Genomic DNA, 13186 nt, shown 5'->3' on the forward strand with positions numbered 1-13186 from the left:
TACTAAACATACATGCAATAACACACACTGGTCAGTTTAATGTTATTCTCCCACATTCCCCAATCATAACGATGTCAAATGTGATAAATAGATTGTGAATAATGTCCATGATGAAAATATAATTTCCAAGTTTACATTGTTTTAGCTTCTTGCTGTATTAGATGCAATTATTTAGATACATGTCATCAGTAGACCAAAACATTTAGGTGACACATGATTACTAGTTACTCTACCGAGACAGTGCATACAATGTGTTAGTGGGTTACAGGATCATTCATCATACAGCTGGAAGCTTGCGGTTTTGAAAGCTAGATTTGGCAGCATTAAACATTTGTTGCCTTTTCTGAATATCCAAGCCTTTTGAAATCTTTGGTTCAGTGACTCACAAACCCAAAGTCGTGCGGGTTTTGTCTTTCAACATGAAAATTGTGACTTGCAGACCTGTATGTTTTGTGGGCAGGCGTTACTCAAAGGATTAGCGAGGCGTCCCCACTGTGAAACCAGGTGTTCATACACATTTCTTCATCCCACATTATGTGCACAGAAGACTCGGCACCAGGCAGAGTATTGAACCATCATTTTATTTTAACTCTCACAATACAAGGCTCAATATAAATTTGTCTGATTTGCATCATCAAGTATAAAATGTACAGAAATGCTCAATGTTAAACGGATGCTTGCAGCCAAACCACAGGAAATACTTCACAATACTAACTTCTGACGTACATATTTACAAGCAAGGTACTGTTAACAGGATTCTTCGGGAGTTCTGGGTTTCCATTAGCTGGAATTCTCGCAATAAGAGTCATATTTAAAAAGAATCTTCCATCTGCTGGACTTACAAAATGCTTAACCTCATTACAAGTCTGTAGAAAACCCACAACAAAGAGTCCCCCACCCTCCCTCAGGTGACTGAAACAAAATGTGCATGAAGGCGTGTCCCGGGTTGTTCAGACGAAAGTGATGCGCGTGCGGGCCTGGTTGACCTGCCACACGTTCAGCTCTTCGTACTCCTCCAAGGCCTCCTGGAACTGGGCGGGCGTGAAGCCACGAGAGACGCAACGTTGCTCTGCTTCAGCCATGCGAACCAACCCACCGGCTCCACGGCCCTCTGCGGCGAGCTCGCGCACCAGAGAGAAGATGACGTCGGCCGGTCGCTGCGTCCTGCAGATGAGAAAGCAGATATTAAAAAAAAAAAAAGTTAACTTTAAAGCCTCAAGGAATTTTGAATAAACCTACTCAGAAATGGCACAAAGTAAGGCATGTAAACATACTACATGTACACGTACGAATGCACAAACTACATTTCCTGCTCGTTTTGAACATGCTGTCGTGTGAACAGAGCTCCATAAAAATCAAGCAAGTTTTACAGCTTCCTTCAGGACATGCAAGAAACTCATAAAACAGCTCTGAATCAGATGACATCCAGTCATGTTAGTCTGAGCTCACTGAAAGCCATATTTAAAAAACAGGCCTGGTTTTTAGCTCTAACCTTGTGGTGCTGGATTTGTCAGCCTGTAATGAATCCTTGGACATCTCCATCAGCCTCATGGCCTCGTTTACATCTTCCTTCTCTACGGTGTCCATCATGCGAAGCCGAGCCTGAAGTAGGGAGTTAAAGGTGAAGATAATGCTAAGACTGTAGTTTGAGTGAATGCACGAATAAGAGTTAAAAATAATCCTACAATATCCATCTCAACTTAGGCTGCGCTGTGCCGGCACTGTCAGACCGAGACAAGTGCAATGCCCTCTGGGATGCCCGGCAATTGCCCAAGTCTCCGCCTCTCAACACCAGCTAGTCTCTCTATAGCATGAAATCAAAACAGCACACAAAAGATCCCATCTGAATACTGTTATGATCAATTTGGGATTTTTGTAGAATACACTGATGACAGTCCTGGCCATGGTCAGTTTTGCATGGGTTTGCACAGCTGGTCCTTATGCACACAGGCTGACTGCCCACCCTGCAAAGCTGGCCAGGATCAGCAAAGACATTAAAGCAGCTCCCTCGTGGTCATGAAGAGGAAAATACCAAATGAGTCATCTGAAAACACACAAATAAGCTGATGTGCAGCTGTGGCACCAATACTGCTTGTGGCTGTGTTTTGCCCCCTTGTGGACATCTGTGTGCAGCATATTGCCTACCTGTTAACCTGAAGTGCTGGTTTTGCAGTAGGTGGATGACTGCTACCTGCACAAACAGCACTTTTGACAACCAGAGGCAGAGATGATACAAGACAGACTTAATTCAAGCTTTTTTAATAATATTCATGTTGTGAGTGGGTGTAGCGTTTTTGCTACTGGGACTGGTTTTGGCAGTCAGAGATTTTTGTCCAGCGTGGGAAAGAAGTGCTCACAATGCAGTAGGCCAGATTATCATCACTACCTGCACTGTAAGCACTTTATCCCACACTGGACGATCGATCAAGACAATTTAATTCCATTAAAAGCTCCACAAAAGTTGTGCAACCGAACCCCATACGACACTTGTCTGCAAATGTAAGTTCCACTGAAGTTTGATGAAAAACAATTGTAACCCTGTTTCACTTCTTAAAACAAATGTCTGACAAAATTATAACCCTCCTGCAGGAGTTCAATCAGTGAGATTGGCCTCTAAATGTTTCCAGCCACCCACTACTACTCAAGTGGATGTGGAATTCTTACCAGTGCAGTGGAGAGGCGCAGGATGGAGAGGAGCGTACGAGCAGAGGTGAAGGTGGTGTCTTTGCTGACCCGAGCCTCTTTTCTCATTTCCACGTAAGCAGCAGTGATGTAATCGGCCAGTGACTCGGGCACCACAGGCTGCCGCTTCTTGCACAGAGATATATAACGCCTGATGGAAATTACATTTGTCATTAGTTAATATTGTCTATTACGCAGACCTATTTGAAGTAAATTCTGAGCTACAACAATAACCTTCATGTGTTCATTTTTAAACATGCAAATTCTCACCTCATCAGTTTCATGTCAATAGGGGTGAAGTGTGAGGGCGGTTGGCGGGAGTGCTGGTGCACGTAGGTGATGTGCTGGGCCAGACGCAGGTCAGCATCAGCATCTGGTTTGTCCTGGATGAGCCACAGCAAGTCGAAACGGGAGAGCAGAGCAGCTGGCAGCTGAATGTTCTGCTCGATGCTCTTCCGGGGATTGTAGCGGCCATAGGCGGGGTTAGCTGCTGCTAGAATAGAGCAACGGGCGTTGAGGGAGGTCATGATGCCAGCCTGGAAGGGAGATTAAATCAACTTGAGTGTGGATGTTAAACAGGCATTGAATGTTTCCAGATACTTCCCCTAATACTCTTCCCTCCCCCCCCCCCGAGTACTGGCAGTAATTAAGGATACCTTAGCAATGGAGATGGTCTGTTGTTCCATGACTTCATGGATGGCGGTTCGATCTGCATCCGCCATCTTATCAAACTCATCAATGCAGCAGATGCCCAGGTCAGCCAGAACTAAGGCTCCTCCTTCTAGAGTCATCTCACCGGTTAGGGGGTCACGCATCACTGCCGCAGTCAGACCGACCCCAGATGAACCACGACCTGTTGTGTACTGGCCTGAACAGCAGACAGGGAACAAGAAAAAGCTACAATTAGCTGTTGATCAAACGGTTAATACTTCAAGCTTCACTCAGAATAAAACTTCCAATTATATGACAGGCTGTTGGCATTCAAAACTTTGCATTAAAACAAAAAGTGAGTGCTCTAATCAAACTATCCCACCAGAAGTTAAGCCGTCACAGTGTAGGACCTAATGGAAAGTAAACGCCATACTAGATAAAGCATTAAACCAGATAGGGGACAACAAACAGGACTCACTTCGAGGAGCCAGACGATCAATGTAGGACAGCAGCTGGGACTTGGCGACTCCTGGATCTCCCATCAGGCAGATATTAATGTTGCCTTGAGGAAGAAGAGACAACGGAGTAAGAGCACTGCAGTGATTACAACATTTAATGAGGAAAAACAACTTCAAAGAAATGTACCTATGGAATAAAAAAGTTTGGTCTTGTGCCAGCGTGATAAAGGAGCATAAATTATATTAAAATTATACATTCAAATTAGTATTAGAAAGCTATGTTACAATATGATGAAACAGAAGAAAAGGATTCTGCCGTTATAATCTTGTTTGTCCTCACCTCTGATTTTCATGCCTTTGGGAGCCTGTTCCACTCCTCCAACCAGCAACAGCAGCAAAGCCTTCTTCACATCTTCGTGTCCATAGATCTCTGGCGCTATGGAGCCAGCTAGCTTCTCATAAAATCCTTCATCTATAAAGAAAAAAAATTCACCTCAGACACTAAAGACCAAGGTCTCAGTTTATGTGTTCCTATTGTAGTGATGTCCAACAAACAGACCTGTGATGCTTCGCAACTCCTCATCGGTCAGCTCCTCGTTACCTAGTTCATCATCCTCAGTCTTGTTCATGAGTGTAATGCTGTGACACTCCAGATAGGTTTCTGACAGGAGACCCTGAAAAGAGCAAAACCACAATACATTTCAGTTTCTTTCTGGAGATGAGATTATTGCAGTAGCCCATGTGTACTTTGACAAGCAGATTATACCTGAACAGCCTGACTGAAGCCTGTGCGCAGCAGAGGGAGGAAGATTCCTGTGATGGCTACGTGGTCTCCTGGCTGGGCAAGACGTGTGTTTTCGCCACGCACGTACACCGTCATGCTCCTTGGGATGTTTCCAACAGGTACTTGGTCACTCTGTGTAATACCAGACAAAACTTGTGAGCTAATGTTAACCAAAACAACTGAATACAAACATAACAAGTTTGGGAGTTTCTTACGTGTTCCTGAATACGCAGTTCCTGGAACTTGATGAATTTGGAGCCTCTCGTCTGCAAGTACAGTCGCCCTCCAGATTTGTTGGTGACACACTCTTGGCTGGGACACATAACAAGCGGCATGAAGGAAGGAGACTGGATCTGAAGGAAAACGAGAGGATACGATGAAAAACTTTGTTCCTGTGAAAGCATATAGATGTATAGATCAGGGGTGTCAAACTCAAACACACAGTGGGCCAAAATTCAAAACTGGAACAAAGTCGCGGGCTAACGTTAATATTTATTGAAATATATTTATTCCTCCAGATATAAGAATGAATCTCTTCTTATGGACTAAAACACGTTTTGCTGAAAAACTGAATATGGAACAAGCAAAGCTTAATACTAAACAATATATATATTAGCTGTGTAATACCAGTAGGCCAGCTCTAATAGTAATTTGGTATGGATTCGACACCTATGGTATAGATGATTAAAAACCGTCTTACTGGTTGGTAGGTCTCAGCGCCACACTGGTCACATGTGTATGTAGCCACGGCCATCATCGGTTTGACCTCAGTCGCTCGAGTCACAATACCCCGAACTGCAACCAGGTGACCGATGCTGTCGGCTCGAATATCACGCACCACTTTGGGTTTAGAGGTGCTTGGAGCTTTAAAGTAAAGCTCGCTGTGGGAAGAAGTTCACAGTTGTATAATCAAAGGACAAATAAAGACATGCAGTAAAAGCTCAGCTCTGAATCCGATTCAACTTACAATCTCCTCATGAGTTCAGGCGGGTATTGATTACGAGGGTCTCTTGTATCTGCAGGGTCACGACCCCTTTGTTCCATCATCAGCCTGTGCTCAATGTACACATCCAGAGAATCTTTGGCAATAATCTATGTATTTTAAAAAAAATAAAATAAAAAATAGACGCATTAATCCTGGGCAAAAATCACAATAGCAATTCATTTTTGGCACTTCTTAAACTGATCAACATACATCTCTTTCCTTGTACTCTGGCAGCAACTCGTGGACAGCATCAGCAAACAGCGCTGTGTAACGTTTAGCATTCTCACAGATGCTCTCGACCAGCTCGGGGTCTTCTTCAGCCACATCATCCAGATCCACAAAAAGAGCCACCCGCTCCCTGTGGGCCAGCGCCACCTGCAATTAATTAGATGATCACCCAACAATTACACAACCATCTTTGCAGCTACTACTAACGCCAAACACACCTTCATCTACATTTAGAAGCAAAAAGGGAATTATGCATTTCGTAAATAGGTAAGAGCCTTTTTCCATCTTTCACATGGAAGCTTGATTAAGAGCCATTTAGTTTTGCTTTCACTTTTACATTTTAATGCAATCCACCCAAAACTATTCTACTTATAACAAAAATAACTAGTTCAAATAAACATTTACATTTATGATTTTGTCAAATCATAAATGTCTGCTTGTAAAGACAACAAATGGTGTCAAAGAACAGTGTAGCTAAAATGTTTTATTCACTGACCAGTGAAGCATCAGCGCTCATTAGCACACCAGATTTGTACTTTTTCTTTTAAGTGCAATAATATCAAAAATCTGCAATGAACCAACTCTGAAAACTAAATCTATACTCATTATTTCTGTAGTATACTCACAAGTTGGGCTCCATACTTGAACAGCTTCTTCCCGTTGTCATCCTCTGTGTAAAATTCCTGCAGGAACCTTTTGCATTTTTCTGCAAAACAACCAAAAAATACCTTCAGTACAATTTAACAGGAGGGAGACGAGAAAACAAACAAACAAAAAAACCCAGACAGGCCACATGCAGCAAACACTAGGTGGAGATTGATTGTTAGCCCCACACACACACACACACACACACACACACACACACAAAGAAAAGGCTGTTTACTTTAGTTCCCTTTAAACAATAAATCTTATTTCTGAGCTTAAAATCTGTTTAAATTGTTGATTAACACCACCGGCAATGGGCCTACACACTGTGAGCTAATTTGTTGTCCTGCGACGACCCCCTTTGTTGAGTAACATGGCATCCTGTAATCTCGATGAGTCACTACTGCCTTACAGTAAAGCACAAACTGCCACTGATGTGTTACATGATGCCAACTCCGCTCTGACGTTTCCACATAATAGTTTTAGAGCGAAATAACTGGCGACACGCAGCAGATAGCTTCTGGGCAATAATGTAAATACAACAACAGGCGCGCTCAGTTCAGGGTCCATTTTTTTTTTTGAAAATATCCCCCACTTCTCGAAAGAGCCACAACTGTTAACAATATTTAATTCAGCGCTTCGAGAAACGAAACTACTCTTGGCCGTGATAAATAAAATACTCCACTTACTTTGACGCGGTAGCAGCAAATCCGCACCTCTGCTTTTTTTATTTCTCTCTTCGAGGATGTTATTGTAAACAAAGCAGCACATGGCTTTTTGTGCCCAGTCACTCGCGGTATCCCTCCGCCATCCCTCCGCTCTTAAAAACAGTCCCGGCTGTTGTTTTCAAACCACAGCCAGCCATCTTCTAATGTTAGCCTAGGGTTAGCCGGGGTGTACTGAACACAAGGCGCAGGCAGCCCCATCACTGCGAGCTTATTGCTCTTAATCTCTTGGCGGTGGAAGTAGCTTTCTTAATGCTATCGATGGTTCATGCACCACAAACTTCAGCCTTTAAGCGGTCGGTTAGATTCACGAATGATGACTCGGGTGTTTGTGAAGTTTATTCGGACCTTTAGAGTGCCTCAAGCACCGCTGCAAATTTAAACTTACCGTAACGTAACGTTGATGGTGTTGTTATAATGGTCGATTTTTAGTAAAACCCTGCCCTTTTAGATGTTTGTGTAACAGAAATAAAGTTTGTTTACCCAAAGTAAACAATCATTTAGAGTCTTCTTACGTTTTTAGAAATATATATACATATTGTGACCCTCAGCGTAAACGTGCTAACCACAGAACAGCACGTTAACAGGTTAACTGACAGCAGCTAGCTCGCGGTTACTAGTTAATCCGATTTGAAGACGTTTAAACACCTCAACTAAACTCTAAATGTGGACATTATAAAATTCAGTTATTAAAAAGCGAAGTAGGGGTTAACTTACTGCCATTGTGTACCATTAAATGTTAAGGTTGCGCTCGCGTTTGATATGAACTTAGCTAGCATTTGAGTGGCCTTTATAAAGTTATCTGAAACGATGATCAACTTTTCAGCCTAGTGCTTTATCTTTGACTTTAAATGTTACACATTAAAAATGAAAAACTTCGCGACATTAATGATTATCTTTAGTCGAACAGCTCGTGTAACTGTTGAGACATGTGCTTGCTGCTGCACAGTGGCGCCTGCTCCTTTGTTTAAGGATCCATCCGGGTCACCGTGGAGCCAACAGCCTCTGTCGGTCGCGCGCGCGCGCGCACGCACACACACACACACAGTACCGAAGTCGTTATCAAGAGGATAGCTAATGTTCACACAAGTTTGTGCAACTTATTCTTAACACTGCTCCCGTGTGTCGCGCGTTTCTTGACACCATGTGCAAGCACTCATTTATTTTCTATCATTGTTTTCTTTCAAGTTGAGTTAGTAATGAAACGAAGCGGTAATGTTGCGCTTTCGCACATGAAATCAAAATTTATATTATATCCAACTTCATAGCCAGTACACCCCGTGATATACGTTCACCAAGGTTTCGTGTGGGATTTTAGAAGTCATTTGGTAAAAAGTTGACTAAAACGGCCAACCTGTTGCTGCCATGACGTTAAAGATGAAACATTACCTTTCTCTGCTTCGTAATCCTTGCGAGCCATGATTGCAGGTATTGCGCTTCAGTTAAGATAACTTACTTCCAAAAACGCGAGGGGAGAAACGCAATTTATCTCAAAGCTCGGTCTTTTTAAAAAAAAAAAATTTCACTAACACCGGACACTTATTCACTAGCAGCCAGCGCTTCTCCCCTATCTCTGTACAAGAAGTGGCGCGAGTCTGACGTCTCCCTCAGCCAATAGAGTCGCTTCTTTCGGCGGGGAGAGGCGGGATTCGGTGGTGGCGCGAAAACTGCGGGCAGTCTGGTGTCACCTGACTGTGCGAACTTCCGCCCCGTTTGTCAGGAATGGCGCGAAATGCGATGATTGGATTCATGCGCAACCCAGTGTCAACAGGGTGAGCGTGGAACGAATGAACCCAACATAATGTCATGATTTACAGCTGTATTTTACGGAAGCGTAGAGCTGCCACCCAGGCAAAAGAAAAATACAAGTGTATCACGTTATAACGTGAAAGGTTTATTGTTCTAACAAGATACTTTTCCTGTTTGTACAATATACTTTTCACGTTTGAACAACATAATATCACGTTATTACAATATACATAATCATCACGTTCGTACAATATAATATTGTACGAACGTGATAATTGATTCCTTCCTTATATGAATGGTCATTCTTTTTTGTTTGTTTGTTCTAGTGACAGATTATTTGTGTTTGTTTTTAGCAAATACATCTGCAGTGTTTGAATTGTACACCAAAAGCTACTGGCAGTTCAGTTCAAAACTTAATAGGAACATTTTTTCATACAGCCTTATCATCTCATCTAATCGACTGCGAGAAAGGAAAAAAACATATTTATCAACGTGTCAGAGCACTCCTTACATTGTGGTACATCTTATCTCCTATTATATTGTACGAACATAATCATCACGTTCGTACAATATAATATTTATATTGTACGAACGTGATAATTATGTATATTGTAATAACGTGATATTATGTTGTTCAAACGTGAAAAGTATATTGTACAAACAGGAAAAGTATCTTGTTAGAACAATAAACCTTTCACGTTATAACGTGATACACTTGTATTTTTCTTTTGCCTGGGTGGCAGCTCTACGCTTCAGTAGTATTTCCCCATTTTATAACATACATGTTATATAGCAAATGTTTTTCTGACATTTTCTCACATATGGAAATATAATGAAAATGTCGCACATTTTAATTGTCATTAGGTTGTATGGAAGCTTGTTTGTGGCTTAAAAGTGCCTGTCATAGCCAAGTCAACATTTTGATGAGTCTTAAAACTTTGACTTATTGAGCAGCTCAACTTTAAGTTACTTACAACTAGGAATAAATTTTGAGACGCCTAATAATCACCCCCCCTCCCAATTAATTTTCTGTATACAGTGCTGAATCACAACAGTAGTTATATAAATTAGCCATTTATCACAACAGTTGAGGGTGAGGGGAGGAAGACAGACAAGTACTTTAAAGCCATTTCAGAGAAAGTCAAAATTTCTAGATAAATAACCTCAAGTTTTGATTAATTAAATAGAGAAAACCTAAAGCTGATTCTTAAGGTTTTTGATCACTGTAAAATACCACCGTATATCTTCAATCAATCAATCAATCAATCTTTATTTATAAAGCACTTTTCATACAGAAAAAATGTAGCACAAAGTGCTTTACATAGTTAAAAGCAGCCCACCCCACCCTCCAACTCACTCCCCACACTCTCAATACACATATATCCCCCCACCCCCACCCACACACACATACACACACGCGCACACTTAAAGAGTAAAAATTGGGCTGGGCTCGCATGAGCCAAGTGAGGAAACATTATAACAGAGAGCCGTCTGCACCGGGAGCCGGTCACAGACCGCAGCCTCCGGGCTGGGCACACAGCAGGAGGGAAGCCAAGGAGCCCCCCAACTAGGCTGAGAGGACCCCAGAGACCCAGCAGCCACGGTCAATAACAGCCCCGGTGCAGAGAGCGCCCTCCGAGGAAACACTGGAGATATATACAGGGTAAAATGATAAAATAAATAAGAACAGGATACAATATAAATATAAATATAAATAGAATAAGAAGATTAAAAAATGAATAAGAATAAAATCAAAAAATATTAGGTAAATCCTAAATTAATAATAGAATAACAGGATAGAATAAATAAGCATAAAATAAATAAACGCTAAGTAAAAGCTAAATTAAAAAGGTGGGTCTTGAGCCTGTTCTTAAAAACATGTACGTTCTCTGCGGCCCTGAGCTCCTCCGGCAGGCTGTTCCACAGACGAGGACCATACCACTGAAAAGCTGCTTCTCCGTGAGTATGTGTCCTGACTTTAGGGACAATCAAAAGGCCAGTACCAGAGGACCTCAGGGTCCGCGAGGGTTCGTATGGTAAAAGCAGATCTGAGAGATAAGAAGGCCCAAGACCATTAAGACATTTAAAAACCAATAAAAGAACTTTAAAATCGATCCTGAAACACACGGGGAGCCAGTGCAGCGATTCTAAAACCGGTGTAATGTGGGCCCGCCCTCTGGTCTTCGTCAGCACACGAGCTGCCGAGTTTTGCAAGAGTTGTAAAGTTGAAATATTCTTCTTAGGAAGACCAGAGAGCAGGGCATTACAGTAATCAATGCGACTGGTAATAAAAGCATGCATCAGCATCTCCGTGTTGGCCCGAGAGAGAATAGGGCGACTCTGGCTATATTTTTTAGATGATAAAATCCAATTTTAGTTACATGTTTAATATGTGGGATAAAACCAAGCTCAGAGTCAAAAATAACACCCAGGTTTTTCACTTGTAGCGAAGGACATAGTGAAAATGCCTCTAATTTAGACAAGAGTTTCTCTCTCTGAGCCTTGGGACCGACGATTAAAACTTCAGTTTTGTCCTGGTTAAGCTGTAAAAAGTTTTCTGCCATCCAAGATCTTATATCCAAGATACAGTTAAAAAGGGCATCCATTGGTCTGGTGTCATCAGGAGACACGGAGATGTACAGCTGCGTGTCATCAGCGTAACTGTGGAAGTTCACTCCATGCCTCCTGATGACACCGCCGAGAGGCAACATATACAAATTAAAAAGTACAGGGCCTAGAACCGACCCTTGAGGCACACCACATGTCATTTTATGGATCTTAGAGGAGCATGTATCCATACTCACCATAAAAGTTCTGTCAGAGAGATAGGAAGTGAACCAGCTGTGTACAGCACCAGAGAGGCCCACCATGTGTTTCAGTCTGTTTAAAAGAATAGCGTGGTCTACTGTATCAAAGGCTGCGCTTAGATCCAGTAGCACCAGGACTGAGAGCTTTTGGGCGTCCCAGTTACATCTAAGATCATTTAAAACCTTTAGGAGAGCCGTCTCTGTGCTGTGGTTCACCCTAAATCCAGACTGGAATATCTCCAGGATCTGTCTATCATTGAGAAAATCAGTAATCTGAGTAAAAACAAGTTTTTCTAAGACTTTACTTAAAAATGGTAAGTTGGATACAGGTCTGTAGTTATTAAAATCATTACAGTCCAAATTGCTCTTCTTCAGAAGGGGCCTCACCACCGCCGTTTTAAAGGCAGCAGGGAAGACACCCAACTGAAGAGAGCAATTCATCATGTATAAAAGCTCAGCCTCAAAAAATCCATAAAGTGTTTTAAAGAGTGAAGAAGGAATTGGATCTAAAAGACATGTGGTGGGTCTCACTGTGGAGAAAACCTTCTGAAAGTTCTCAGCATTAACCAGGACAAAGCTGTCCAGTGTCTCCTCAGGTACAATCGAGCCCTCAGATGTGTTTACAATCATATCGCGATTAGATAAAATATCAGATCTGATGGCGCTGATCTTTCCCCTGAAGTGGTCTGCAAACTGCTCACAGAGTGAGTCTGGGGGTTCTTTTGGAGCTTTTAAAATCAGGGTTAAATAAATGATCTATGGTGGAAAAGAGGACCTTGAGATTATTTTTGTTAATACTGATTATTTTGGCGAAGTATGAATTTCTTGACTTCCTTAATGTATTATTGTACATTTTAAGTTGCTCGGAAAATATTTGATGGTTGATATTATTTTTATTTTTCCTCCATCTCCTTTCTGCTGCCCTGCAATTTCTTTTGAGTTTTTTGACTTCTTCGTTTCTCCAGGGTGATGCATGTTTTACGTTAATCTTTTTGGTGGTGAGTGGAGCAACGGAGTCAAGGCTTTTCTTCAGTTTGCTGTTAAAATAACTAAAAATCAAATCGCAGGATGCAGGTAAAATCACAGGGGCGCATTTGACTAAAACCTTGGTAAAATTTGCAGCCACTTCAGAGGTTAGATAGCGCCTCCTCACAGTTCGCACTGAGGTCTTCTGCTGAATAAAATCTTGACTCCTTCCACTTGTTTTTCTAAGCTCCTTCTGCTTCATGGTGTAATTCACTACAAAGCAATATGTGTTACTTTGTGCATGTTGTTACTTTTATTAATCTTTTACAAAGGATACCCTCGGAATTCATTTTGATCTTGTTTATTAGTGATTTTTTTGACCTAGAAATAAAGCAAACAAATCACACATTGCAAACAGGAATAACTAGTAGTGCTTCAGTGTATCTAAATAACATTTTGAGTTTGTTCATTTTTAAAACAATACATTGTAATGCCTTACTTTTAGT

General features: G+C 41.7%; 1 protein-coding gene across 2 annotated transcripts; it reads right to left on the minus strand.

Moving 5' to 3' along the window:
- Positions 1–565: 565 nt before the first annotated feature.
- Positions 566–8766, minus strand: mcm7 (minichromosome maintenance complex component 7). 2 transcript variants are annotated; one of them, XM_085245379.1, is made up of 15 exons: positions 8548–8766; positions 6415–6494; positions 5771–5935; positions 5543–5667; positions 5276–5456; positions 4791–4928; positions 4558–4707; positions 4351–4465; positions 4132–4263; positions 3812–3895; positions 3339–3550; positions 2953–3218; positions 2665–2833; positions 1493–1602; positions 566–1164 (listed from the first exon to the last, which is right to left on the minus strand). In XM_085245379.1, exons 1-15 carry the CDS (start codon positions 8576–8578, stop codon positions 951–953), a joined length of 2172 nt encoding a protein of 723 aa, XP_085101505.1. In that variant the 5' UTR covers positions 8579–8766; the 3' UTR covers positions 566–950. The 2 variants fall into 2 exon arrangements, with proteins under 2 accessions (XP_085101505.1, XP_085101495.1); XM_085245369.1 differs by lacking the exon at positions 8548–8766 and adding an exon at positions 7123–7268.
- Positions 8767–13186: the final 4420 nt, after the last annotated feature.

This window comes from Mchenga conophoros, linkage group LG2 (assembly GCF_057382185.1).
Source record: "Mchenga conophoros isolate Kocher_MC1m ecotype Shallow Benthic linkage group LG2, M_conophoros_male_GT1.1, whole genome shotgun sequence".
Lineage (NCBI taxonomy): Eukaryota > Metazoa > Chordata > Actinopteri > Cichliformes > Cichlidae > Mchenga > Mchenga conophoros.